General features: G+C 42.1%; 1 protein-coding gene across 1 annotated transcript; it reads left to right on the top strand.

The window, feature by feature from the left end:
- On the top strand, positions 1-24,958 carry LOC114229531 (protein FAM240B-like). The gene is made up of 3 exons (XM_054727236.1): positions 1-27; positions 9,530-9,675; positions 24,835-24,958. The coding sequence occupies exons 1-3, from the start codon at positions 1-3 to the stop codon at positions 24,926-24,928; spliced, it is 267 nt and encodes an 88-aa protein (XP_054583211.1). The 3' UTR covers positions 24,929-24,958.

Consider the following 24,958-nt stretch of genomic DNA (forward strand, 5'->3'; position numbering starts at 1 on the left):
ATGACCTTGAAAGGTCGAGGGATTCCTGTGAGTCCTCCACTCCGCATATAAAGGGCTGCCACAGTGAGCTTTCAGGACAGCGCCAGTGGCCTTCACAAGTCAGAGCTGAGCAGTGAGGAGTGGGGCTGGGAGACGGGCCTCCTTTGCACCGAGCAGGATATTAGTTCACCTGCCAGTTCATCTTTAAGGTACAGTCTGTTGAGTTTGTGTTGTCAGGAGTGTGAACAGCTCGTCGGGGGCTGAAAGCTGGACACGCTTCTTATTCCGGTGCCTTTGGTGCCCACTTGGACTCATTTCCTCCTCCTTTGGAGCGGCCCAGCCTCACCATTTGGGAAGTGATTTCCACAGGCCCAGAGAGTTTTTCCCTCTCTGACTTACAGCTGTCAGTAATGCATGAATTTCCTGTTGCAGAGTGTAACAAAACAGAAGTTAGTGTTGATCTCACTGAACAAGGCTCTCTTAAGATGAAGTAAAACACAGAATGTATCCCATCGTGATTGATTAGTAACTGAGTCCCAAGGAAACATTCACTAGAGGGGCCAGAATTCTGGAGGCTTCTCAGAAAGCTGATGGTCAGGAGGTTTAAACGTTCTTTGGGAATTTTACCTGACAGAGTAACCTGGAACTTGGCAATTTAAACTGGAATTTTCTTTTACTTTAGGTTATACATTTAAGCATTATCTAATCCCTTATTAGACATAGTGTGTGAGCTTACACAAAGTCAAGGTTCAACAAATGTTATTTGATTAGTATTTATTAAAAGGGAGTTCTAGTACTCTTTAAGTGTTACTTAATTAGTAAAGTAAATTTAAGAGTTGCCATTGGAATTATGACTTTTCCAAATTAGTAATGAGTTACTGCAAATAAATCTAATTCTCTCAATAGATACAAAGGCTAGTAAAAATGCCTTTGCTGTGGGGAATACAGAGAAATAGAATTGTTTATTTATCAAAGAGCAGTCCCCTTTTCCTGAAAGCCTGTCTAATTACTGATATTGCCCTTCACACATGGGTAGGGCAACCAGATATTCTCATTTGGACTGAAATAACTAAAATACAAAGCCCCTCCCATGTTGAACTTGATGTTGATGGATTTACTTGCCTGTTAGAGCCAGGGGGCCTCGATGAACCTCTCAACCAAACACCTCAATTCACAGGTGAGGACACTGAGGGAAGAATCTGCCAAATTCTATAAAATAAGCTTTCCTAACAGGCAATGAAACACATGAAATAAGAGGCAATTAAACATGCACTAAGTCGTAACTATGTGTTAATAATAATATGGTTGAAATAACTGTAAGACGAATATTATTTTTTAAAAGAGAAACAGGAATTAGAATTGGCCAGGTAGATATCTGTTGACTGTTAGAACCTGACCATTTGTTTACTGACCTCGAAGTGTGTGTCTTTCCTATCAGCATAAGAATGCAATGAAACTGAAGTTAATGTTTATTGGTTTAACACTGAGTTTGTATGTTTGAAGTGTAGCAGAATTAAAACACATACTGTCTCCGTCTCCGCACAGCATGGCTTTTTTATTCATTAATCCAACAGATGTTTGAGTGCCAGCTGCTTCCAGGGTCTGTCTGGGGGTGCCATTCAGGTGTGGTCTCCTGAGTCCAAGACCAGAAGCTGTGCTTGTGCCTTTTCACCAAGAGCCACATGAGCTGACAGCCTGGTCTTTGCTGCCCTAGCGGAGATGGGGCATTCCTCATAGAAGAGGGTTTTCTGTCCACAAATGATCCAACACTCATGGAAATGCAGAGGTCGACACGCAATTAGACACTCAACATTTAAAGACACGTGGCCTTTGACCTGCAATTATACTTCTAGGAGTCTGCGCTATAGATATGCTTATATATGTGAACCAAATGAATGATTCACTCTGGGTTTTTGGGTAGTAGACCCCAACAGGAATGGATTTAAATGTCCATCAGTGTAAGACTGGTTGAATGAATTACGGCATATCCACGCCATGGAAGCTATGAAACCCATGTGGGCTGGCCAGGAGATACTTTCTTACGTGAAAACATCAGAACGCAGAGCAGTACATGAAGCATGGTCCTGCTTGCAGAAACGAAAATGTCATATACTCACAGGGTGGGCCAAAAGTGGGTTTACAGTTGTGCATACGCAAAACAGAGTTTATTCTTCTATTATTATTTATTAATTACTGGATTGTTTTCGGTATGAACAACTGTACACCTATTTTGCCCCACTCTGTATACACGCACACATGCTTTCATTAAAGGGGAAAGATAAATGAGACACCCTTAACAGTGGGTATCTTTGGGAAGTGTAGCTGGCTGCAGCAAGAAAGGAGGTGAAGGACTGTGACTACTAGGTTTCGATGCTTCAGTACTCTCTGAAGTGTTGTGCTGTGTCCAAGGACTACATTTACATGTTTTCCTGAAGTAGCCTTAAAGGAGCATCATTGCTAATGGTGTAAAACTTTGAAACCCGTTGACCAAATTATTGTGGGGATTTTCTGAAGAGAGCCATTGGGTGAATTATGGCGTGCAGTAATTTCCACAGGTGTGTATCTCCAAACACGCGAACCAAAGACCTCCTGCAGCGCTCGGGGAGGGAAGGGACAGTGAAGGCGAGTCTGTCTCATTTCTGTGGCTCTCAGTGTCTGATTCCCCTCAGCACCAGCAGCAAGTGTGCAGCTGTGTTGCTCCCCTGGGCAGCCGGGCTGCCCCTCACACCACTTGGGTTTCTGAGGAATTACTCTCTATTGATCAGAGTCATCCAGCTTGTTTAGAAAGCACACCCTATGCGATAGGAATGTGGGACAACCACCCGTCATTTAAATCTCACTCAACAGGGAAATCGAGATGATTAAGGAGCCTGCCATCCAGATATTCGATGACCTAAAAGAAAAGATGTTTCTGGAAACTCAATTATTTTTGTGCAATCAGACTCTGGCTCACGCCCACTCTTTTAAAAGAAAGAAATAACACTGATTAGGGTTCATGTCTCTTTAATCTCTTTCAATCTTTGACAATTTTTTCAGTCTTTCTTTGACTTACATGCCTAGCATGGCAAGTGACCTTGACATGTTTAACGGGTGGTAGTCAGGTATTTTGTATAATTGCTGGAATTTGAGTTTGTTTACAGTTTTCTCATGAAGAGACTGAAGTTTGTGGAGTTAGGGGAAGGATACCACAGAGGCAATGTCCCAGCTGTCACATGGTGGCAGGGGTCATGTGATATCAACATAGCTTATTCCCAGTGATGTGAAGCTTGATCACATGGTTGAGGTGCTGTTTGTTTCTCCACTGCAGTTACCATTTTCCCATCAGTCACCAAGTCACAACAGATGCAAGGAGAAGGAGTTCAGCTCCCGCTTGGGGGAAGTGGAGAGTGACCAATCAAGGAATTTGTGGTCATCTTTAAAACCACCACAATAATTAGCAACTTTTTGGAGGGATATTTTGAGGCTATGCAAATACCCTGCTTTTCCTTAAAGTTTCATCACTAATTTTATTATTCAGTAGAGACCTAGTGCATGAAATTCATGCACGAGGGGGATGACCTCAGCCCAGCCTGCACCCTCTCTAATCCCGGACCCCTCAGGGGATGTCTGACTTCCGGTTTATGGCAGTATGACATCCCTCTCACAATCCAAGACCATTGGCTCCTAACCGCTCACCTGCCTGCCTGCCTGATCACCCCAACTGCCCTCTCCTGCTGGCCTCATCACTCCCTAATCGCCTCTGCCTCGGCCCCCGCCACAGTGGCTTTGTCTGGAAGGAGGACTTGACGACCAGAAGATGTCCAGTCTATCCAGTCTAATTAGCATATTACCTTTTTATTGGTATAGATTAATGGATCTTGTCTGTAGCAATTATTACTGTGATATTCCCATGGCGATTTTATATCCCTTCATTTCTTCTGCATTTATTCATCAGAATAGTTCTGAAAACAATAGTCGCTCCTCCCTCATTTATTTATTTCAATAATTTATATTAGTTTGGATTCATTCTTTCAGTTGTAACTAATATCGTATTGCTTATTTTCGCTGCTCAAATTGTTTCCAGTTTGGGCTCTGGGGAGTTCTTTCAAGGTGGTTCCTCTGTGTTTTTGCAATGCCCCCACTTGTGTCTTAAGCCCTTGCTTACTCTTGGCATTAAAAATGCTCACTGCAAAAAATGCCAAAAGGTAAAATTGTCTGGGTTTATCTACAGATGTTTGTGTATTGCACAAGAGTCTGGGTCAGGAGGGGCATAAATTTGAGAGAAGCAAGCCAAATAACCATTTTTCTCTTAAAAGGAAAGAAAAATCATTTTTATTTACTTCATTTTTATTTGAAGGTAATTTTAAGGCTGCGAAATATTACCAGAATAAAGAATTATCATATACTGTTAACCCAAGTACACCCTCCACCACCCCCTTTGCTTTAAGATTTGCTTTATCTTTCTACATAGTTTGACGAACTATTTGAGAATAAGTTGACTCATCATGAGCCTTCACCTCAAAATACTTCATTGTGAACGTCCTAAGAACACAGTCATTTTCTTCCATAATCAGAGCACAGTTGTCAACTCAGGAAGTTTAATGTACATACTATCCTGTGATGGTCCATATTCCAGTTTGTACATGGACTCAATTTTGAGCTATATAGCAGTTTGAAATTTAATTTTTGAGCCAATGAACTAACTAGATGGATATTTATGATCTCACTGGTCCTCATTCCCAGCTGGGTGCCCAGAGCTCCTGTCTTCTCCAAGGGTGCTGTCTGATCTAGTTACCAAGACCCCAGACCAACCTCACAGGACTGAGAGCACCAGTTAGATGTGGGTGGGTCTAAGCGATGCCCTGGCAGGGCTTTTGTGGTGATTATCCTTTTTGATGACAGACACTAACACTAACTAGTCTTCTTTTCTAAGGCAGGTACACGTTCCCTCAAATGAGTGAGGAAGGTGGTTCAACTGTGGGAGGTGATGACAGGACCTTTGGAACCAGACAGTGTAGGTTCAGAGCTCAGCACCAGCATTTACTGGTTCTGTGATACTGACAAGCACTTAGAACTTCTCAACCTGGCTTCTCCTCTGGTAACTGGGGAAATGATGAGACTTACTTCCCGGAGCTACTCTTATCATGAAGACAGTTCTCAGTATCTCACTGGCATCTGCAGAGGAGGATGTGTGGCTCACTGTTACTTAGGTGTCACGTCAGCACCCAGTGAGTGGACAGACCCGGGTCTGAGAGGGCAGCAGGTTTGGGCTAGATTCCTGGCTCTGAGGCTGAGGGACGGTCACTCACTTCCCAGATTCACGTCCTCACCCACAAATACGGGAATAGAAACTAACACAGTATGTTGAGAATTAAATGAGATAGCATTTAAGACTGTACTCAATGCAGTTTGCTATGAGCATTGATGATGATGACGATGAGCATTTACAGTGGGCCAGATTCTATTCTATGTTAGGCACTTCGGCTGCTAATCTACAGTTAATTCACAGGAAAAAGCCTTTTTCTTCAATATGAGATATTTAAGCTGTAGGAAGGATATATGTTTCTCTCTTACTGCCCCACGTGGCCTTTTATTTCACTTGTGCCTTTTCTTAAGTCCCAAATGTCAAATTGTGAGCATATTCTGAAAGGCTTTGAAGGACATTAATTGGAAGGCAAACTGTGGACAGGGACTCAAGACTTAAATCCAAAGAGCTTGACTGAATTGTGGAGGAGAGGTTAAAAAGAAAATGTTTTCTAAAAGGTGCTGACCAGAGGAGCAGCACTCTCACACATTGCTCCCACTTCCATCTGTGAAGCAGAAAAGGGACCAAAGAAATCTCATCTTAATCTCTGTCCAATGGGGCCCAGAGCGGGAATGGGAGGAGAAACCTAGCAAATCCCACCAAAGGCTGTTCTCATCTTAGCACCTGGGCCTAGGAGCATCATCCCTTAAGGTGTTTTCATCCCGAGTGACAAGGTCCACCTGGGAAGAAATGAGGTGGCAGCTATGTCCTTGGCACCTGTAGAAGCAGAATTGCCGGGTGATGGAAGGGGCGTTTGTGCGGGATGGTGAGGTGTACATTTTACAAAGTGCTGGTGTAGGAAGAGTCAGCGTCCCACGAGCATTGTGTTTGTGTGTGTCTGTGTGTGTGTCCTTACCATGAAACCCATAAAACAGCTTGCGGTGTGCTCCTCTGACAAATGGTATTAAAGAGAGAAAAGGAAGTCTGTCTCACTGTAATAGCATGGACTACTCTTGAAAAAAGTCCATCTAGTCCAGCCTTGACAAAGAATAATGATCTTCACATTGCTCAGAACAATTTAACCAGGAGGTATGCTTCTCGAGCCACCCAGCTCTCTCCACGAGTGCCATCTTTGTGGCTGATTGCCAAGTCGTGTGCCCGTGATGAGCACAGGTGTTGGAGTTGGGCAGGACTTGAATCCCAACTCCATCCCCTTCAATGGGGTGACCTTAGGCAATGGCCTGCCTTTTTGCACCTCCTCTGCAAATGTGGCCAAGAGTGGGCTTGTGAGAAATGACTGAGGACTGCACAGCACTTTGAGGACTGAAGGCATTCAACCTGTGCTCAGTGAAGAGCATAGCAATGAGCCAGAGGTCACAGACCAGCAGCCCACCGGCCAGGAGGTGAGGGCCTGCCGGCAGGTTTCATCTGGCCACTAGTGAGAACAGTCTTGCTTCATCCCTAAATCACTGTCACTCCTTGTTGTCACCCCGGGATCGGGCATCATTGCCAATACCAATGCCTTCTCCCTATTGTCTATCTTAAAAACGATAAACATGTCTCTGTACCCATGTTTATATCAAAATTGGGGACAAAAAAGCAAACTCAGTGATCCTGATAGATATTCTTAAAGGGGAAAGCAGCTACTATTCCTAAGGGTTTATTGTGAAGATAACCAGAATGACTCACTCATGTGAACTTCTAGCCATTGTAGTTATTTACACTTGCTGCTGCTGAGTTTTGTGCCATTGAGGGTGAAGGGAAACACAGTTATCTGGGTATCAATTTTAAAAAATCCTATATTCGTAGAGAATCTCAGGAGAGGTCAACTGGGAAGTGTATTTCCCGCCCATCTGCAAACACCATGGTATGAAAGTAGCTAATTGAAATTTAGATGAATGACTGCAAAAATATAAACGGGGTTTATTTAAAAAGTTGCTTAAGAACAGAATGGAGACACCTCATTTTGAAAAATTCCTCAGGAAAAAATGTGAGTTTTATCTCGATGATCTTTAAGTGATTCGGGAGGTTTCAGGTACCTATATGTCACATGTCTGCACATTCTTTTTTTTTTTTTTTTTTAATAAAGGGGTGATATTTTTTTCTTTTTTTATATATTTATATATTTTATTGATTTTTACAGAGAGGAAGGGAGAGGGATAGAGAGTCAGAAACATCGATGAGAGAGAGACATCGACCAGCTGCCTCCTGCACACTCCCCACCGGGGGATGTGCCCGCAACCAATGTACATGCCCTTGACCGGAATCGAACCCGGGACCCTCCAGTCCGCAGACCGACACTCTATCCACTGAGCCAAACCGGTTTCGGCAACATTCTTTAGGATTTATTTTTGTGACTAGAAAAGTACCAGGGATCTGTCTCTAGGAGATCAGTGTGCTCCCTTCTCCCTGGTCCCACTGAGAGCAGACTTGGGAAGTGATGCCTTGTTGCTGTCCTCAGCGCCCTCTGCAGGTGCAGGGAGTAGCAGTCAGGACCCACAGGGCAAACTGGACACCATTCATTCTCTGCTCCCTGCTTTATTTTGATGTTTTCCTAAAACTGCTATCAATTTCGTTTCTTAACAGTATAAAGCAGATGATCCCAGCTGCTAACGTGCTTCTCACACTCAGCATAGTAAATGGAGCAACAAATCCAAAACAAGTTAAAATAAGGGGGTTGGGGATGTTACAAGCCCTCTAAAACAGAATGCATTTCCCCTTGTAGCAGTTCTGACAAGTCGACATGATCTTAGTTCAGGTTCCCAGCAGTTCCTAGCAAAACAAGCAGTTAGGCTGAGCAATAACATGGGGGATTGAGTCCAGTCTTTAGCAGAGTGGCAACTGTCAACTGTAGTAACATAACCACTTCTTAGGCGTGTCGGGCATCCCTCAGTGACTGTTCACAGTGATTCCCAAATGTGCATCCTAAACGGTGTAAGAGTGAAACTCACCACCAGGAGCTTTTGCTAAAGGCTTCTCTGGACACAGCCCAACACTGGACCTTGGACAAGAAAGGAAGCATCTTGCCCCTGAGATTAAAGAATTTCTAGTCTTGTCAGCCCAGCAACAGAGATAGAAAAACCTTAAATACAGGCAGAGTCAATAAGGAGCAAAGCATTTAATATCAGATGTAAACTAGAGACAGTGAGAACGTAGGTGGTGATTTCCTGGGAAGGAGTAGGGCACAGACTGTGAGCTCCCAAGAGCAAGCATTTGCTGTTGGGCAGATGAACGTTGGGAGTGGATGGCAGTGTGTTGGGCAGTTTCCTCTCTATGATCACATTTATTCTCCACTTCATGGATAGGGAAACTTGGGCTCAGAGCACAGGAAGGGTTTTGGACCGAAGTCATAATCATGGCAACAGTCGTCTGTCCTCCTTCTCAGCTCCCAGTGGCCATTTCTTATCATGAGGATCGATGCAGGAGAGAGCATCTACTTTGAAGATAGACAAACCTAGGTTCAAATTCCCATTCCTTCATGTTCAGTAATGAGACGACAGGCAAATTCTCTCATTTTCTCATCAGACCAATGAGTGTGAAATCGCCCATCTCCGAGTTGTAGTGAGGATCAAATGAACCCGTGTGTGTAAAATGCCCATGTCACACTATGTGCTCAGTAAACCATAGAGGTCATTGTTATTCTCTGAGGAAGGATGGGAAGAGCATAACATTTGTTCAGTGCCTATTGACTATTTGCATATGTTATCCATTTCACATGCAACTGTAAAGCAACTGTTAAAGGATAATTTTTTAACAAAGTTAAAATCATGACTCTCTTAAAATGTAAAATAAACATTTCAAGTATTGTACCAAGCTTAATAATTAATTAATGAGGTAACTAGTAAGATATTACAATGTATTTAAAGGAGAATTTTAGAAAACACATATAGGCAATAAAGAATACTGAGATGAATTTACAAGTTTATGAAAAATGGGTTGGTATCCATAGGGGTATAAATTACATCCCACTGGACAAAATGTATTTGAATTTCTATGTTCAAGAATGACTGGTACTACCATATTTTTTTCTATAATTTACAGCGTTGTAAACCAGCTCGAGGACAATGGAAGTGCCCAGCCTATATATAACCAGATAATCTGGAACAGTTACTCAACACCTTTTAGTTCATTTCAAATCTTTTTGCAATGTTTTCTGATTATGGCCCACATTTCCTGCTGTGAGAACAGGCTGATAGTGGCTGGGTGCCTTGTTCAGACTCACTGAAAGTATAGAAGGCAATGTCTTGATTCAAACCCATCGTTCTCTCCTCCCAAATTAGAGTGGCTTTATTTGAGGGGCTGAGATTTGTTTTTGTTTAATTTTAGGGGATGAACAATCAATACATCCGTCGGGAAGTCTTTTGCTGTGAAACTTGTCACGAGCTCAAAAGCTTCTGGGAAAAAGAAATTAGCAAACAGACTTACTATCGGGAGCTGGAGGAAGAGCGTCAGGGAAGGAGCGCCCTGAGGAAGTATGTGGGGTGTTTCTCTGCTACTTTTGAAAAGTAGGCTTCCCCAGAAACAGACCAGATGTGAAGGTGGAGAGACCGGATGTTTTCATGACCCATTGTTCTGAGAGTACGAATGCTGGCTGTGGTGTGCTGAAGTCGCTGTCGCCAAGAAGAAGGAAGAATGAGGTTTGGGGGGGCGGAGGGGCGCGGGGCGGGTGCACCACGGGCCAAGGGAGCCACAGCAGAAGCACCAGCTTCTCATCAGATGGCAGAGACAGAACCAAAGGGAAAGTCTAAGCCAGAGCCTTTCCTGGGGTCTCTATGGGAAAGGTGAGGAAAGGCGAGGAAGGCCAGGTACACAGGTTAGGACTGTTAGTTTGAATAATCCCAGTGGATTTGTTTAGTCTGTGGATGTGGTCCCTAGCTGCCTGGTCCTTTGCCATGGGATGATTTAGGACAGAGGAAATACGGCTTCACGTGGGACTATTAGGTAAGTAAGTAGTTGGGGTCACAGGAGCAGGATTGATTGAGATGCTTAGCAGCCAAGCTTTTTGCTGTCTCTAAGAGAGGGCAAGTCCTGGGATGGACAGTCCTTCTGTGGCCAGCACGCATTTCACGATGTCAGAATATCATAAAGTATCGAAAATTAAAGACATGTTAAATCCTCTACCCATTCAGTCTTACCACAATCTACACCAGAGTTTCTCAACTTCAGCATATTTGACATTTAGGGCCAGATAATTCCTGTTAACTATCTCCCGACAATAACAAATGTGCCCTGGAAGGCATAGTCACCCCATTGAGAACCAATGACTTGTAGAGAAAATGAGCATTTTTATATAAATAACAATGAGGTTCTGTTGTTTATATCTAAATGAACTACAAAATATCTTCCCCACCTCTGTTACCATCCCCAGCACATGAGATTATACTAAATTTCAAGATTAGGTCAACAGGTATGTGTAAGTGTGAAAGACCCCATGTCTGGGGTTATACATATTAAGATCTGTGGGGGAAGGCTAATGTGGCCTTTTCCTCATTGGCAAATGAGCTTGTGTTCTGGCTAAAGGAGTTTGCTCAGAGGGGGACACTTACGTGAGAAGACATGTGTCAACATCGCTCTGAGTACAAGGAGCAGCACCAGCCTGCACATGTGCAGGGCCTTGCAGCACATGAATCAGCTCAGTTTTTCAGGGACTGTCTATGTTTTCTGCCCCTAAAATAGGAACAGCCCAGCCAAGTGGTCTGTTTGCTGAGATGTCCACTTGCAAGTGGAGTGGCAGCTGGGCGTTCTGCTAGTCAGCAAGGCACCTGTTTCTGAGCATGAAAACAAGTGTAATTCACATGTGCTGAATCAACATTCAGTTAGAAAAGCCTTCCTTAGCTCCTGAGGGGAAATAGCCTGTGTCCACACCCAGACATGAGCTCTGCCACCAAGCCAGCTCCATTCCTGTGTAATGTAAAAACCAGGCTCTTCTGCATGCTAGAGCCCACATGTTAGAGTATGCAGTCCTGGCGATTCCAGGAGAGCAAGAAGAGTCGGTGGTGGGGTCCTGGCCTTCTTCCTCTGCTCAGTCCTGGTCCACAAGCTCATGGAACCAGATGCCAGTAAGAACCCTGTACCACAACTTCCCTTCCAGAAGCCCTGGGTGCAATATTAAAAGCAAAACGTGCAACATGATCTGATTTGGTAAAAATATTTGTGCATATGCACACATACAAAGTCTACCTGTAAGTATTGGGGAAAGGTTAGAAGACAATACACTCAGATATTAAGAGGGGTAATATTTGACTCTTGGGATGGCAGAGTTTGTGTGTGTGCTCTATTTTCTCCAAAGTTTCTATAACAATACTGTGCTATTTTGTAATTAAAGAAAAAAATATATATGGAAAAGGCCACCAAATGCAAATGGCGCATAAAACAAATGCATTAATTCTCTAGGCTCCCATGTGCCACCGAAATGACCTAGTCAAAATTTCGGTTAGTTTGCTCTTCTTCTATAGGCAAAATAATAAATCCTTAAAACGTAAACTTTGATTAAAAATGGCGGTGGAGTAAGTGGAGGCTACACAGACACGCTCCCAGGACCAAACTGGAAATACAACTAAAATTTGAAAAAACAACCATCCTGAATAACCAACTGAAAAATAGGTAGAGAGAACCCTGATAACCAAGGACGGAAAGTGGAGACCACTTAGAGACTGGTAGGAAGGGCAGAGGTGGGAAAGGGCTGGCCAGGCTCCCACAGACAGCAGCTGAAGTTCTGGAAAGACATCTCATCTGTGGGGGAGGGGGTTTTCTCACTGAGATCTGGGGTCTAATCCCCAAGCTTGAGCCCTCAGTAGAGAGCACCAGAAGTAAGAAAGATGCTCAGGTAACATCTGGCTGTGAAAAGCAGTGGAGTTGCTGTCTGCCAGGGAGAGTTCACTGGAAATGCAGACACCCTCTTAAAGGGCCCACACACAAAATGTCATGTGCAGCCACTCACCTTGGGCTACAGCAGAGGGATGGCAGAGTGGCCTGAAATTGTGTAAGCATAAGCCAGGGTTGAGGGCTCTGGGATTTCCTGTTCTGAGTCATTCCCTCACAACTGGAAAATACAAGACTTAATAAATGAATTCAGCAAGGTAGCAAGATAGGAAATCAACACTCAGAAATTAATGGCATTTTTATCAGAAAGAGAAACTAAAAAAGCAATCCCAATTAGCATTGCAACAACAACAACAACAAAAATAAGGTAGTATGATACCTATCAATAAACTTAATTAAGGAGGTAAAAGACCTATACTCAGAAAACTATAGGACATTGAAAAAAATAGAGGAAGATACGAACAAATGGAAGCATATATCATGTTTATTGATTGGAAGAATTAGCATCATTAAAATATCTATCTACCCAAAACAATCTATCGATTAAACACAATTACTATTAAAATACTAGTGGCATACATCACAGAGTTGGAACAAATACTACAAAAATTTATATGGAACCATAAAAGATCCCAAATAGCTGCAGCATTCTTGAGAAAGAAGAACAAAGTAGGAGGGATCACAATACCAGATATTAAACTATACTACAAAGCCATTATAACCCCAAAAGCTTGGTAGTGTCACAAGAACAGGCATATAGACCAATGGATAAGAACAGAGAACCCAGAAATTGGCCCACACCATTACGTCAATTAATATTTGACAAAGGAGGCAAGAACATACAATGAAGTAAAGACAGCATCTTTAACAAACGGTGTTGGAAAAACTGGACAGATACATGCAAAAAGATGAAAGAAGACCACCAACTTACAGCATACACAAGAATAAATTCAAGATGTATAAAGGACTTAAATGCAAGGCGTGAAACCATAAAATGTTAAAGGAGAACATAGGCAGTGAAATCTCAGACGTCTCACATAACAATATGTTTACAGATACATCTTGGAGGGCAAAGGAGACTATAGAGAAAATAAATAAATGGGACTACATCAAAATAAAAAGCTTCTGTGTAGCAAAAGAAACCAGCATTAAAATGAAAAGGGAACCCACTGTATGGGAGAACATATTGCCAATGATACACCTGATAAGGGATTAATATCCAAAAATATATAAAATACTTATACAACTGAACAAAAGGAAGACAAACAATCCAATTAAAAAATGGACAGAAGACCTGAATAGACATTTCTCCAAGAGGACATACAAATGGCCAAGAGACGTATGAAAAAAATGCTTAAAGTCACTAATTACCAAAGAAGTGCAAATAAACACCACAGTGAGTTATCACCTCACACCTGTAAGAATGGTTATCATAAAAAAATCAACAAACAACAAGTGCTTCTAGGATGTGGAGAAAAGGGAACCCTCTTGCACTGGTGGGAATGCAGACTGGTGCAATCACTGTGGAGAACAGTATGGAGTTTCCTCAAAAAAATAAATATGGAACTTCTGTTTGACCCAGCAATCCCACTTCTGGGAATATATCCTAAAACCCCCAAAATACCAATCACAAGGAATATATGCACCCCTATGTTCACAGCAATGTCATTTACAATAACTAAGACTTGGAAATAGCCCAAGTGCCCATCTGTAGATGAGTGGATAAAAAAGCTGTGGGACATTTACACAATTAAATACTATGCAGCTGTGAAAAAAGTAAGAGATCTCTTACCCTTTGGGAAAGAATGGGTGGACCTAGAAAATATTGTGCTAAGTGAAATAAGCTAACCTGAGAAAGACAAATATCGCATGATCTCACTTATTTGTGGAATCTAATGAACAAAATGAATTGAACAACAAAATAGGACTTGAAGCATGGAGGCATGGAACAGAGTGACGTACCACGATGTGGGGTTAGGGAAGAGTGCGAGAAGAGATAAACCAAAGAACTTAGATACTTACATGCATAGCCCATGGACACGGCCAATAGGGTGGTGAAGACCTGGCAGGGGGGAGGGGGGTAGGGACTGGAAGGAGGGAGGTAAAGGGAGTGGGAAATGGGAGATATCTGTAATAATATCAACAATAAAAATATATGTAAAAAGACAAAAAAATGTGTTCTTCCTGAAACACGTCATCACTCCGTCCCCCAAATAAAAGTCTGAAGACTTGGCAGCGCCGCTGCATTGCGTGGAGCAGAGGAAGGCCTAAGCGGGGGGAGTGGAGACAGCATCCTGTGTCCCCTCCTCTGGGCTGGAGTCTCACTCACCAGCACTGTCACCTTATGAACAGTGAATAAAATCCAACCCTTCCTAACTTGGTAAATCATGAATGACAACTTAGTGGTTTTATCATTTTTTTGCTAAAACACAAAAATGCACACCCACGTATATCCCTCATGAACCAGGTTGCACCAAAAAGGAAAAAAAAAAAATGTTTTCAAACCAAAAAGGGAATAAGAACATTTGTTAACTCAGCAAATGCAAGTCCTTGTGCCATGAAGAAATGTCCTAGTGAACAAGGAAGACAAAAACCTCGAAACTTTCCTGCAACCCCTGTGCTGATAGAACAAGGTTGACATTACGTTATGTTCCTCTCACTTTGCTGAGCGACCAGCCAGGGCTTGTGGCGGAAGGGAAATGGTGGAAGGGAAATGGGGGCCGGTAAACATGCCTGCGGGGTCACAGAGGCGAAGGATGCAGGGGAGCCATTTACCTGGTGGAGGTTGCATCTGGCAGAGGCCCTGGAGCTGAGATCACAAGGCAAAGTGTGTGACACCAGAACTGGACACACCATGCTCTCTCCCAGTGCAGCTGCAAAGAAGCAACACGGCCTAAGTGGGAGAAGGTGAAAACCGCATGCAAATCACTGAGGGAGGCAACCTGAGAAAGTCAAGGGCAGCGTTTGCCTGGCTTGTGGGACAGTCCCGCTGTACAGCTATCATCCTGCGGTAATTGTGGATTGCACTTCCTTAATTTCCAACAGCCTGTCAGTTTAGAGGATAAACTAAATGGGCACCTAAGTCTACGTGACCAGTCTGGAATTTTAACTGAGAACCTTGCCGTGCTTCTCTGCAAGAGAGAGTCTTCAAAATACCTCTTTGGGACTTAGCAGAACTCACAGTGTCAGGAAGACATCACGTCTGGTGGGCCTGAGTGGGCAGACGGGTTTAGCAAGCCTCAACGCAAGACCACTCACCTCCTTTGCTCAGATTCCTGCTTATCAACTGTGTCCGTCAGAACGCTGTCAGCTGCAGGTAACAAAATATTCAACTCGTAGCTCCGAGCCAGATGAAATCATTATTTCAACCTTTTTATAAAATAAGAGTTCATCTACAGACAACAACCAGTGATAAAAAGTTTAGTTAGATTTAATTTTTTCATTCAAACTGAGTGTGTGAGGAAAGTGGCTGGTAAATTGGGTTGGTCAGTGGCGTGTGCCGGGGCTGCAAGCCTGAGCTGACCATGGACATGATCTGCCCTATGACCAGACCCACCGGGGAGCTGCAGGTCACAGGAAAACCAAAACCAGGCCCATCTGTCCTCGCTAAGGACAGACAACTCAAGGCATGTTCATTACTGTGCTGGAGCAGGAGAGGCAAAACCATCAACTGACCTTTCATATTAAGGACAGATCACACGAATGCTCATGTTTTCATATTACACAACGTTTTACAAAGTATCATACTTTAAAAAAGATATTAGCTTGTAAGAACATGTAATAAATAACTTCAAAATGCAATGGGTATTTAATTTTAAGGCATGCCTTTAACATTTAAGTAAAACGTTTTGTGTACTCGTTCAGTAGAAACTTATTTGGCCACTGGGTAAAGCTAGCAATAAAACTACTGGTCCGCAATGGGTCAAAACAAAATGCAGAGGTTCTGATTGGATTACTGAGATCTGAAAGGGGAGCCCCAGAACTCGGTAACTATCAATTCCTTGACGACAGGGATTACCATTTTACTGTCTTCTCTCACCTGGGGCGGCCACAGAAGTGCTCCTTGGAGCTCCTTCAAGATCACTTGCAATGGGGAGCACAGCCGCATGGAGCTCCGGGTGCCACCTTTCTGGATCTGCCACTGCGTCTGAGCTGAGGCCACACTTACCCCAACTGCTCCCAGACAATGACTGGTCCCGGCACGGGTGACTGACTAGTCCTGGGCGATTCCCACATGGCAGGGCTCCTCTGGGGGCGACCTTTGCTCAGGGACAAGCTCTCTCAGAGCTGTGCTGGTGTGGGCTCTTCCCAGCTCAGCCCTCCTTCCTTCTCGCTGTCCTTTCCCAGCATGGCAGTCTGAAGGCTCTCCCTACCACTTCTGTTCCCTCCCCCGTTTATTTTTTGTGGGTGAATCCTCCAAATCTGCTACTTGGAGGACTCAGACTGACACATATACATAGTGCCGAGAACATGAGAGAAAGTATCTAATTATGTGCCCAATTGATCTTCACCGGTTCCCAGTGAGAACAAGATTCTGGTTCAAGAATCTCATGAACACCATCCTACTTTCTAGCCAAACCCCTTATTTATCAAGGGTAATTAGTATTCCTAGATATTAACTACAATTCCCCCACAAAGCAGATAAATCTAGAACAGTAAGTAGGAAACGTATTGTTCCATTTGGTCTCCATTTGAAAAGTGAGCTCAATGTTTCTAGGCATATGGAAAAAGTTCTCTTCAAGCTGTCATGTCCATTGTATTGCTCCTCCTCTGTCTGTATCTGTCCATATACATGTGATTTCTAGCTGGGCTCCCTATTCTGTTCCATTGATTTGTGTGTCTGTTTCTCTGCCAATACCATGCTGTTTTGATTATTGTAGCTCTGTAGTATAATTTGAAGTCAGGTTGCGTGATACCTCCTGCCGGGGCTGGCCAGTAGCTCCTGAACAACAGATGAGCAGATTACTCAGACACAGTTTGTGCAAGAGAGGGCTAAGGGGCCCCTGGCCTTAGTAGCCAGAGCAGCCTCTATTGCCTGCCTCGTTAGGCCTTTACAGGCAGTCCTTAGGTTACGTCGGAATCTCCCATTTATTTATAAAAAAAGTTCCGTCATTTCAACGTATGTATATATGTGCTTTCTGTTTTTTATTATTTATTTACCACAAGTAAAGGTCAGAAATTGTTACCTTTCTTTTACATTTTTTTTACTGTTTCACTTCATTACTGCTGTGTATGTGCTCCATGTGAGTGACGTAGGTGCTTATGTAGGTGGGTTCCGACTTACGGCGAAAATCGCATTACGTCGCGCCGTAGGAATGGATCTCCTACATAACCCGAGGACCTACTGTATTGGAATTATTCTCTTTAGATACAATCAGCAGGGTGAGTAATCTTGGAAGGACACATGCTACATTGTCCTGTAGGCAAGGGCATCCAGGGATTGAGCATAATGATTCCAGTAAACAGGTGGGGGTCTGCACATACACAGACTTGTTTGGAAAGGTCAAGGAATAATCAGGGACACGCCTTCGACACTCCCCTAAGTCTCCTCTAAGTCGGAATTCCAATAAACAGGACCAGCAGCCTTCCACACACTCCTTTCCTCAGAATGTCCTCCTTACAGCTTTCCCACCAAGTCTCTTGTGCTCCCCAACAGCTTTATTCTTTTGGCTCAGGATTGCCTTGGCTATTCAGGGTCTTTTGTGGTTCCATACAAACCTGATGATTTCTCATTCTATTTCTTTAAAACATGACCTTGGGATTTTTATGTTGATTGCACTAAACCTGTGTAATGCTTTGGGTAATATGGCCATTTTGACTACATTGAATCTTCCAATCCATGAACTCAAAATATTTTTCCATCTTGTGTATTTTTCAATCTCTTTTAATAATGCTTTGTAATTTTCAGTATATAGGTATTTCACATTCTTTGTTAAGTTTATTCTTAGGTATTTCATTCTTTTGGTTGCAATTACAAAGGAAATTGAGCTTTTTTTTTTCTGGAGTTTTGTTGTTAGTATACAGAATGGCAATGGATTTTGTATCCTGCAACTTGACTGTATTTGTTACTTGTGTCTAATAGTTTTTAGTGATGTCTTAGGGTTTTCTATATACAGCATCATGCCATGTGTAAAAAGGCACCCTGCTTGGATCCCTTTTATTTCTTTCTCTTGCCTTATTGCCCTGGCTAGGACTCCCAGCTCTATGTGGAATAGGAGTGGTGAGAGTGGACATCCTTTCCTTGTTCCTGATCTTGGAGGAAAGGCTTTTATGATATGATATTGACTGAGTATGATATTGACTGAGGGTTTATCATATATGGCCTTTATTATGTTGAGGTGCTTTCCTTCTATTCCTATGTTATTGAGTGTTTTAATCATAAATCGATGTTGTATCTTATCAAAAACGTTTTATGCATCCATTGATAAGATCATATGAATTTTATCCTTTCTTTTGTTAATGTGGTGCATTATGTTAATTGATTTGTGTGTGTGGAACCATCCTTGTGCCCTGGAATGAGCTCCACTTGATGGTGATGTATTATTTTTTGAATGTACTGTTGTATTCGATTTGCTGGTATTTTGTTTAGGATTTCTACACCTGTATTCATCAGAGATATTGGTCTGTAGTTTTCTTTTTTGTGTGTTATCTTTGCCAGGATTTGGTATCAGGGTTATATTGACCTCATATAATATGGTAGAAGTATTGCTTCTTCTTTAATTTTTTGGAAGAGTTTGAGAAGGATAGATTTTAAATCTTCTGTGAATACTTGGTAGAATTCACTGGGGATGCCTGTTCTTCTGTTTTTTTGGCAGGTTTTTTATGGTTTTTTTCAATTTCCTCACTGCTGATTGGTCTATTTAGATTTTCCAGTTCTTCATGATTTAGTCTAGGAAGGTTATATATTTCTAGAAACTTATCCATTTCTTCTTGTTAATTGAATTTGGTGGCATATAGTCTTTCATAATATTCTACTTACTAGAATATAGTTAGGATCTAGTATGATCCTTTGTATATCTGCGATGTCTGTGGTGAGTTCTCGTTCATTTATGGTTTGTTTTTATGGGTCTTTTCCCTATTTTCCCTTAGTGAGTGTAGCCAGTGGTTTGTCAATTTTTTTATTTAAATTCTTTATTGTTTAAAGTATTACATAAGTCTTGTTTTACCCCCATTGACCTCTCCCCGCCACCCCCCAGCACATGCCCTCAACCCCCTTCCCCCATCTGTGTCCATTGGTTATGCTCATATGCATGCATATAAGTCCTTTGGTTGACCTCTTATTTTATTAAACATTTCAAAGAACCAGCTCTTTGTTTCATTGATTTTTTGCATAGTCTTTTTATTCTCTATTTCATTTCATTCTGTTCTAATTTTTATTATTTCTTTTCTTCTGCTGACTTTGGGTTGCTTTTGTTCTCTCTTTCTAGTACCTTATGATGTGATGTTAGATTATTTACTTGGGGTTTTTCTTGTTTCTTGAGCTAGGCCTGTAATGATATAAACTTCCCTCTTATTACTGCTTACACCGAATTCTAGAGGTTTTGAAATGTTGTATTGTCATTCTCATTTGGCTCTATATATCTTTTGATATCATCTTTTATTTCTTCTTCAACACAGTTAATTTTCAGTAGTATATTGCTTAATCTCTACATATTTGTGGGTTTCTTTACGTCTTTTTTGCAGTTCATTTCTAATTTCAAGGCATTGTGGTCAGAGAATATGCTTGGTATAATTTCAATCTTCTTGAATTTGTTGATGCTAATTTTGTGACCAACATATGGTCTATCCCATGTACATGTATCCCATGAGAATGTCCCATGTGTACTGGAAAAGAATGCATAATCTGATTTTATGGGATGCAAGGTTCTGTAAATGTTAATTATGTCCATTTGGTCTAGTGTTTCATTTAAGGCCAATATTTATTAATTGATTTTCTGTTTGGTTGATCTGTTTAGAGCTGTCAATAGAGTATTAAGGTCCCCAATTATTATTGTGTTTTGATCTGTTTCTCCCTTTAGTTCTGTGAGTAGTTGTTTTATATATTTCGGTGCTCCCTGGTTGGGGCCATATATATTAAGAAGTGTTATGTATTATTGATGTAGTGTTCCCTTTGTCATTATAAGGTATCCATCCTTGTCACATGTTATCTTTGTTATCTTGAAATCTATTTTGTCAGATGTAAGGATGGTTACACCTGTTTCTGTATGGATGTTGTTTGCTTGGAGAATCCTTTTCCACCCTTTTACTTTGAATCTACCTTTGTCTTTGCAGCTTTGATGTGTCTCTTGTAGGCAGCATATGATTGAGTTTTGGTTTTTGATCCATTCTGCTACTCTGTGCCTCTTCATTGGTGAATTCAGACCATTTCCATTTGTGATAATTATTGATGTATGAGGATTTCCTATAGCCTGTTTATCTTTTGTTTTATGATAGTTCTGTGCCTTCATTGGTTCTTTTCCTTTATGTTTCTGTTGTTTTTGTTTGATCTTATTCCATACATCTTTCTTCTGTTTCCTCTGTTTTTAAGCTATATGTCCTGGTTTGGGGATTTCTGTGTGTGGTTACCATCCTATATAATAAAAACGTAATATGCTAAGTGTCCAGTCAACCGTTCAACCAATCAAAGCATAATATGCTAATAATATGCTAAGGCTACTCAACTGTTCGCTATGATGTGCACTGAACACCAGGGAGCAGACTCTCCAACCAGTAGGTTAGCTTGCTGCTGGTGTCTGGCAGATTGGGACTGATTGAGATGGGCCAGACACACCCTGGAGCCCTTCTGCAGCCCCTCCCTGGTTGGCTAACCTCCCCAGCCCCAATCGTGCACCAGTGGGTCCCTTGACCTAGTCTGTGCCCTCTCATAATCCGGGACCCCTCAGGGGATGTCAGAGAGCCAGTTTCAGCCCAATCCCATAGGCCAGGCTGAGAGACCCCCCTCCCCCAGTGCATGAATTCATGCACCAGGCCTCTAGTTAGGTTTATAAAAAAATGAAGTTGCATATATACCATAGTTTGTTTTCTTATTTTCATTTTTTAGTGCATCTGATCTTCATCTTTCTTTGCCACTTCAGACTTTTCCCCTCCCTTTTTATGTTTTTATTGTCACAAACTCTCCCTGTTTATGTTGTAAGTTTTGTTTTTTTCTTGGTGATCTTACTAATAGTATTGTGACTTTATGGTCTTTGTTTCAAGTAGAATAACTCCCTTGAGTATTTCCTACTATTGAGCTTTTCTGATGATAAAATCCCTCAGCTTCTGTATGTCTGGGAATATTTTTATTTCTCCTTCATATTTAAAGGATAATTTTGCTGGATATATTATTTGTGGCTGGTAATTGCTCTCTTTCAGTTGTTTGAATAGTTGGTTCTACTTTCTTGTGGCCTATAGAGTTTCTGCTGAGAATTCAGATGAAATTCTGATGGGTTTTCCTTTGTAGGTCAACTTCCTTCTTTTCCATGGCTGCCTTGATAATTTTTTCTTTGTCATTAATTTTGACAGCTTTAATACCAACTGCCTTGGAGAGGGCCTGTTTGGATTTACATAACTAGGTGTTCTGATTACTTCTTGGATTCAAGGATCTAGTCTTTCCATAGATTTTTGAAATTGTCATCCACTATTTGTTTTAATAGACTCTCCATTCCATGCTCCCTCTCTTCCTCCTCCACAATGCCTATAATTCTAATATTGCTTTTTCTGATGGAGTTAGATAGCTCTTATAGAGCTCTTTCATTTTTCTTTATGCTCAGGTCTCTCTCATCTTCCCTCTGCATCATTTCTTGCTTCATATCTTCCATATCATTAATTATTTCCTCCATCTTGTTGGTTCTGTTTTCTATACTCCGTAGTTTATTCTCCATTTCCTTAATTGCACTCTTCATTTCCAGATTTTCTGATTGATTCTTTTTTAAAACTCCAATCTCTTTGGTAAAGTACTCATTTGATTCCTTGATTTGTTTTCTGAGTGCACTGAATTTTCTGTTGGTATTTTCTTACATCTTGTTGAGTATTTTCAGAACTGCAATCTTGAAATCTCTGTCATTTATATCACATATTTCCATGTGTTCCAGTTTGCTTTCTGGGGATTTTTCCTTTCCTTTCTGGTCATCTTCGTTACTGTGGTTCTTCATGGTACTTGCTGTCTTCCTTTGCTTACACATTTATCTCTGAAGAGGTCTTCCTATTATTTTCCAACAGTTGGCACTGGATTGGAAGATTTTTACCTCTGTGGTCTTCCAGTCTTGAATCTCTGCAACTTCCATAGGCAGTACAGCTGCACTGCTTGGGGTGGGGTTTGTTTTGACCTCATCATAGTGGCAACCCCTGACCTTCCTGGGGTCCTGCCAACACCTGTTTTGGCTTCCATTGTGAGAGTTTTTTGTTTTGTTGTTAATCCTTACCCAAGGATATTTTTCCATTTATTTTTAGAGAGAATGGAAGAAAGGGTGTGAGACAGAGAGAGAGAAACATCAATGTGAGAGAGTCACATCAATTGGTTGCCTCCCACACTCTCCTCAAGCAGGGTACATGCCCTGGAGTGGAATCAATCCCATGACCCTTCATTCCAAGGGCCAATGCTCTAACCACTGAGTGAAACCTGCTAGGGCAAGAGTTTTTTGTTTTTGTTTTTATATTTCTCTTTTTTGTGTGTTTTTCTTGGTGGGTTTTTGGTATCTGGTTTGTTTGTTTGTTTGTTTGTTTGTTTTGATCATTCTATGAGGTGGGTGGTACCTCATTGTGGTTTTTATTTGCATTTTTCTAATTATGTTGATTATCTTATGTAGGCTTATTTGTCATCCATACAACTTCTTTGGTAAAATGTCTGTTCAAATTTTTACCAGTTATTTTCTTATCATTGAGTTTAAAATTTTATATATTCTGGAACCAAGTCCATGAATAAGTGATTTTTAAATACCTTTTCTCTGTTTGTCTTTTATTTTATTTGCAATATCTTTTACAGAGCAAATTTAAGTCCCAAATCTTCCTTTTTTTAATGAATCATGCCTTTTGTTTTGTATCTAAGAATTCTTCCTTATTCCAAGGAGTATAATAAAGACATCGTTTTGTGGGAGTTTTCCCAAAAGTCTTAGTCTTACAGTTACATTAGATCTATGATTAATTTTGTATGAGATGTGGAATATGGGTCAAAGTCTTATTTATCTTTTCTTTTGAATATGGATGTATGATGTCCTAGCCCCATTTGTTAAAACATATATATAGTAATATATATACTAGAGACCCGGTGCATGAAATTCGTGCACGGGGGGGGGGGTGTCTCTCAGCCCAGCCTGCACCCTCTCCAAGCTGGGACTCCTTGAGGCCCGGTGCATGAAATTCGTGCACGGGGGTGTGTGTCTCTCAGCCCAGCCTGCACCCTCTCCAAGCTGGGAACCCTCAAGGGATGTCCGACTGCCCGTTTAGGCCCGATCCTAAAAACGGGCAGTCGGACATCCCTCTCACAATCCAGGAATGCTGGCTCCCAACTGCTCGCCTGCCTGCCTTCCTGATTGCCCCTAACCGCTTCTGCCTGCCAGTCTGATCACCCCCTAATCACTCCCTGCCAGCCTGTTTGCCCCTAACTGCCCTCCCCTGCAGACTTGGTCCCCCCCAACTGCTCTCCCCTGCAGGCCCTGTCACCCCCAACTTCCCTCCTCTGCTGGCCTGGCCCCTCCCAACTGCCCTCCCCTGCTGGCCTGATAGCCCACAACTGCCCTCCCTTGCAGACCTGATCCCTCCCAACTGCCCTCCCCTACTGGCCATCTTGTGGTGGCCATCTTGTGTCCACATGGAAGCAGCCATCTTTGACCACATGGGAGCAGCCATCTTGTGTGTTGTAGTGATGATCAATTTGCATATTATTCTTTTATTAGATAGGATTAGATAGAATAGAGGCCTGGTGCATGTGTGGGGGCCAGCTGGTTTGCCCTGAAGGGTGTCCCGGATCAGGGTGGAAGTCCCCTTGGGGCATGGGTCAGCCTGGGCGAGGGGCCTGTGGTGGTTTGCAGGCCGACCACACCCTCCAGCGACCCAAGCGGAGGCCCTGGTATCTGGGATTTATTTATCTTCTATAATTGAAACTTTGTAGCCTTTGTGGAGGCCTGGGCCCACCAGGGCAGGCAGAAAGCTTGGCTTCCTCCATTGCCAGGGGTAACCCAAGCCTCCTACTCTCTCTGTGGCCACAGCCATCTTGGTTGGGTTAATTTGCATACTCACTCCTGATTGGCTGGTGGGCGTGGCTTGTGGGTGTAGCGGAGGTATGATCAATTTGCATATCTCTCTTTTATTAGATAAGATACCTTTCTCCAATGAGTTGTCTTTGTCCCTTGTCAAAAGCAATTGGCCATATTTGTGTATATTTATTTCTGGGCTCTCTATTTAAACCCATTTATCTATTTGGAATAGATCTTCACCAATGCCACACTGTCTTGATGGTGGTAGCCTTATATTACGTCTCAAAATCATCCAGTGTGAGTTCTCTGACTTCTTTTCCTTCAAAATTGTTTTCACTAATCTATTTCTTTTGCCATTCCATATAAACTTCAGAAACTGCTTATTCTTATATACGAAAGATGGGACATTGATTTAGGTTACATTGAATCCACATAGGAAGAAATAAACTTTGGGGGGAAATTATATATTCAGAGGATTTGCTCATTTGTCTATGCATTTTTTTCTTCACTAATTTGTAAAAGTCATATGGTTCTCTTAATGATGTTCTTTTATAAGAAAAAGAAAAAACACACACCTTCATGGGACCAGCAGACACGGAGGCAAATGCACTAAGCCAGTGTACTGTTTCTCCCCCTCAGGCTCAGAGAAGGATGGAAACGGAGACTGGAGGAAAGACTGCGGATGCTGGACAATCCTGAGGAGAAGCCCCAGGAGGCGAACACTGTGGGCTGATGGCCTCCTGCCTCCTCCACTTCACAGATA

Source organism: Eptesicus fuscus, chromosome 15, assembly GCF_027574615.1.
Source record: "Eptesicus fuscus isolate TK198812 chromosome 15, DD_ASM_mEF_20220401, whole genome shotgun sequence".
NCBI lineage: Eukaryota > Metazoa > Chordata > Mammalia > Chiroptera > Vespertilionidae > Eptesicus > Eptesicus fuscus.

Excerpts from the sequence above, each read along its gene's own strand:
- LOC114229531 (XM_054727236.1), top strand. The coding sequence starts at position 1 with ATGACCTTGAAAGGTCGAGGGATTCCT. Across the intron at positions 28-9,529 it reads TGAAAGGTCGAGGGATTCCT|GGGATGAACAATCAATACAT; the intron begins GTGAGTCCTCCA and ends GTTTAATTTTAG. Across the intron at positions 9,676-24,834 it reads GGAAGGAGCGCCCTGAGGAA|GCTCAGAGAAGGATGGAAAC; the intron begins GTATGTGGGGTG and ends TCTCCCCCTCAG.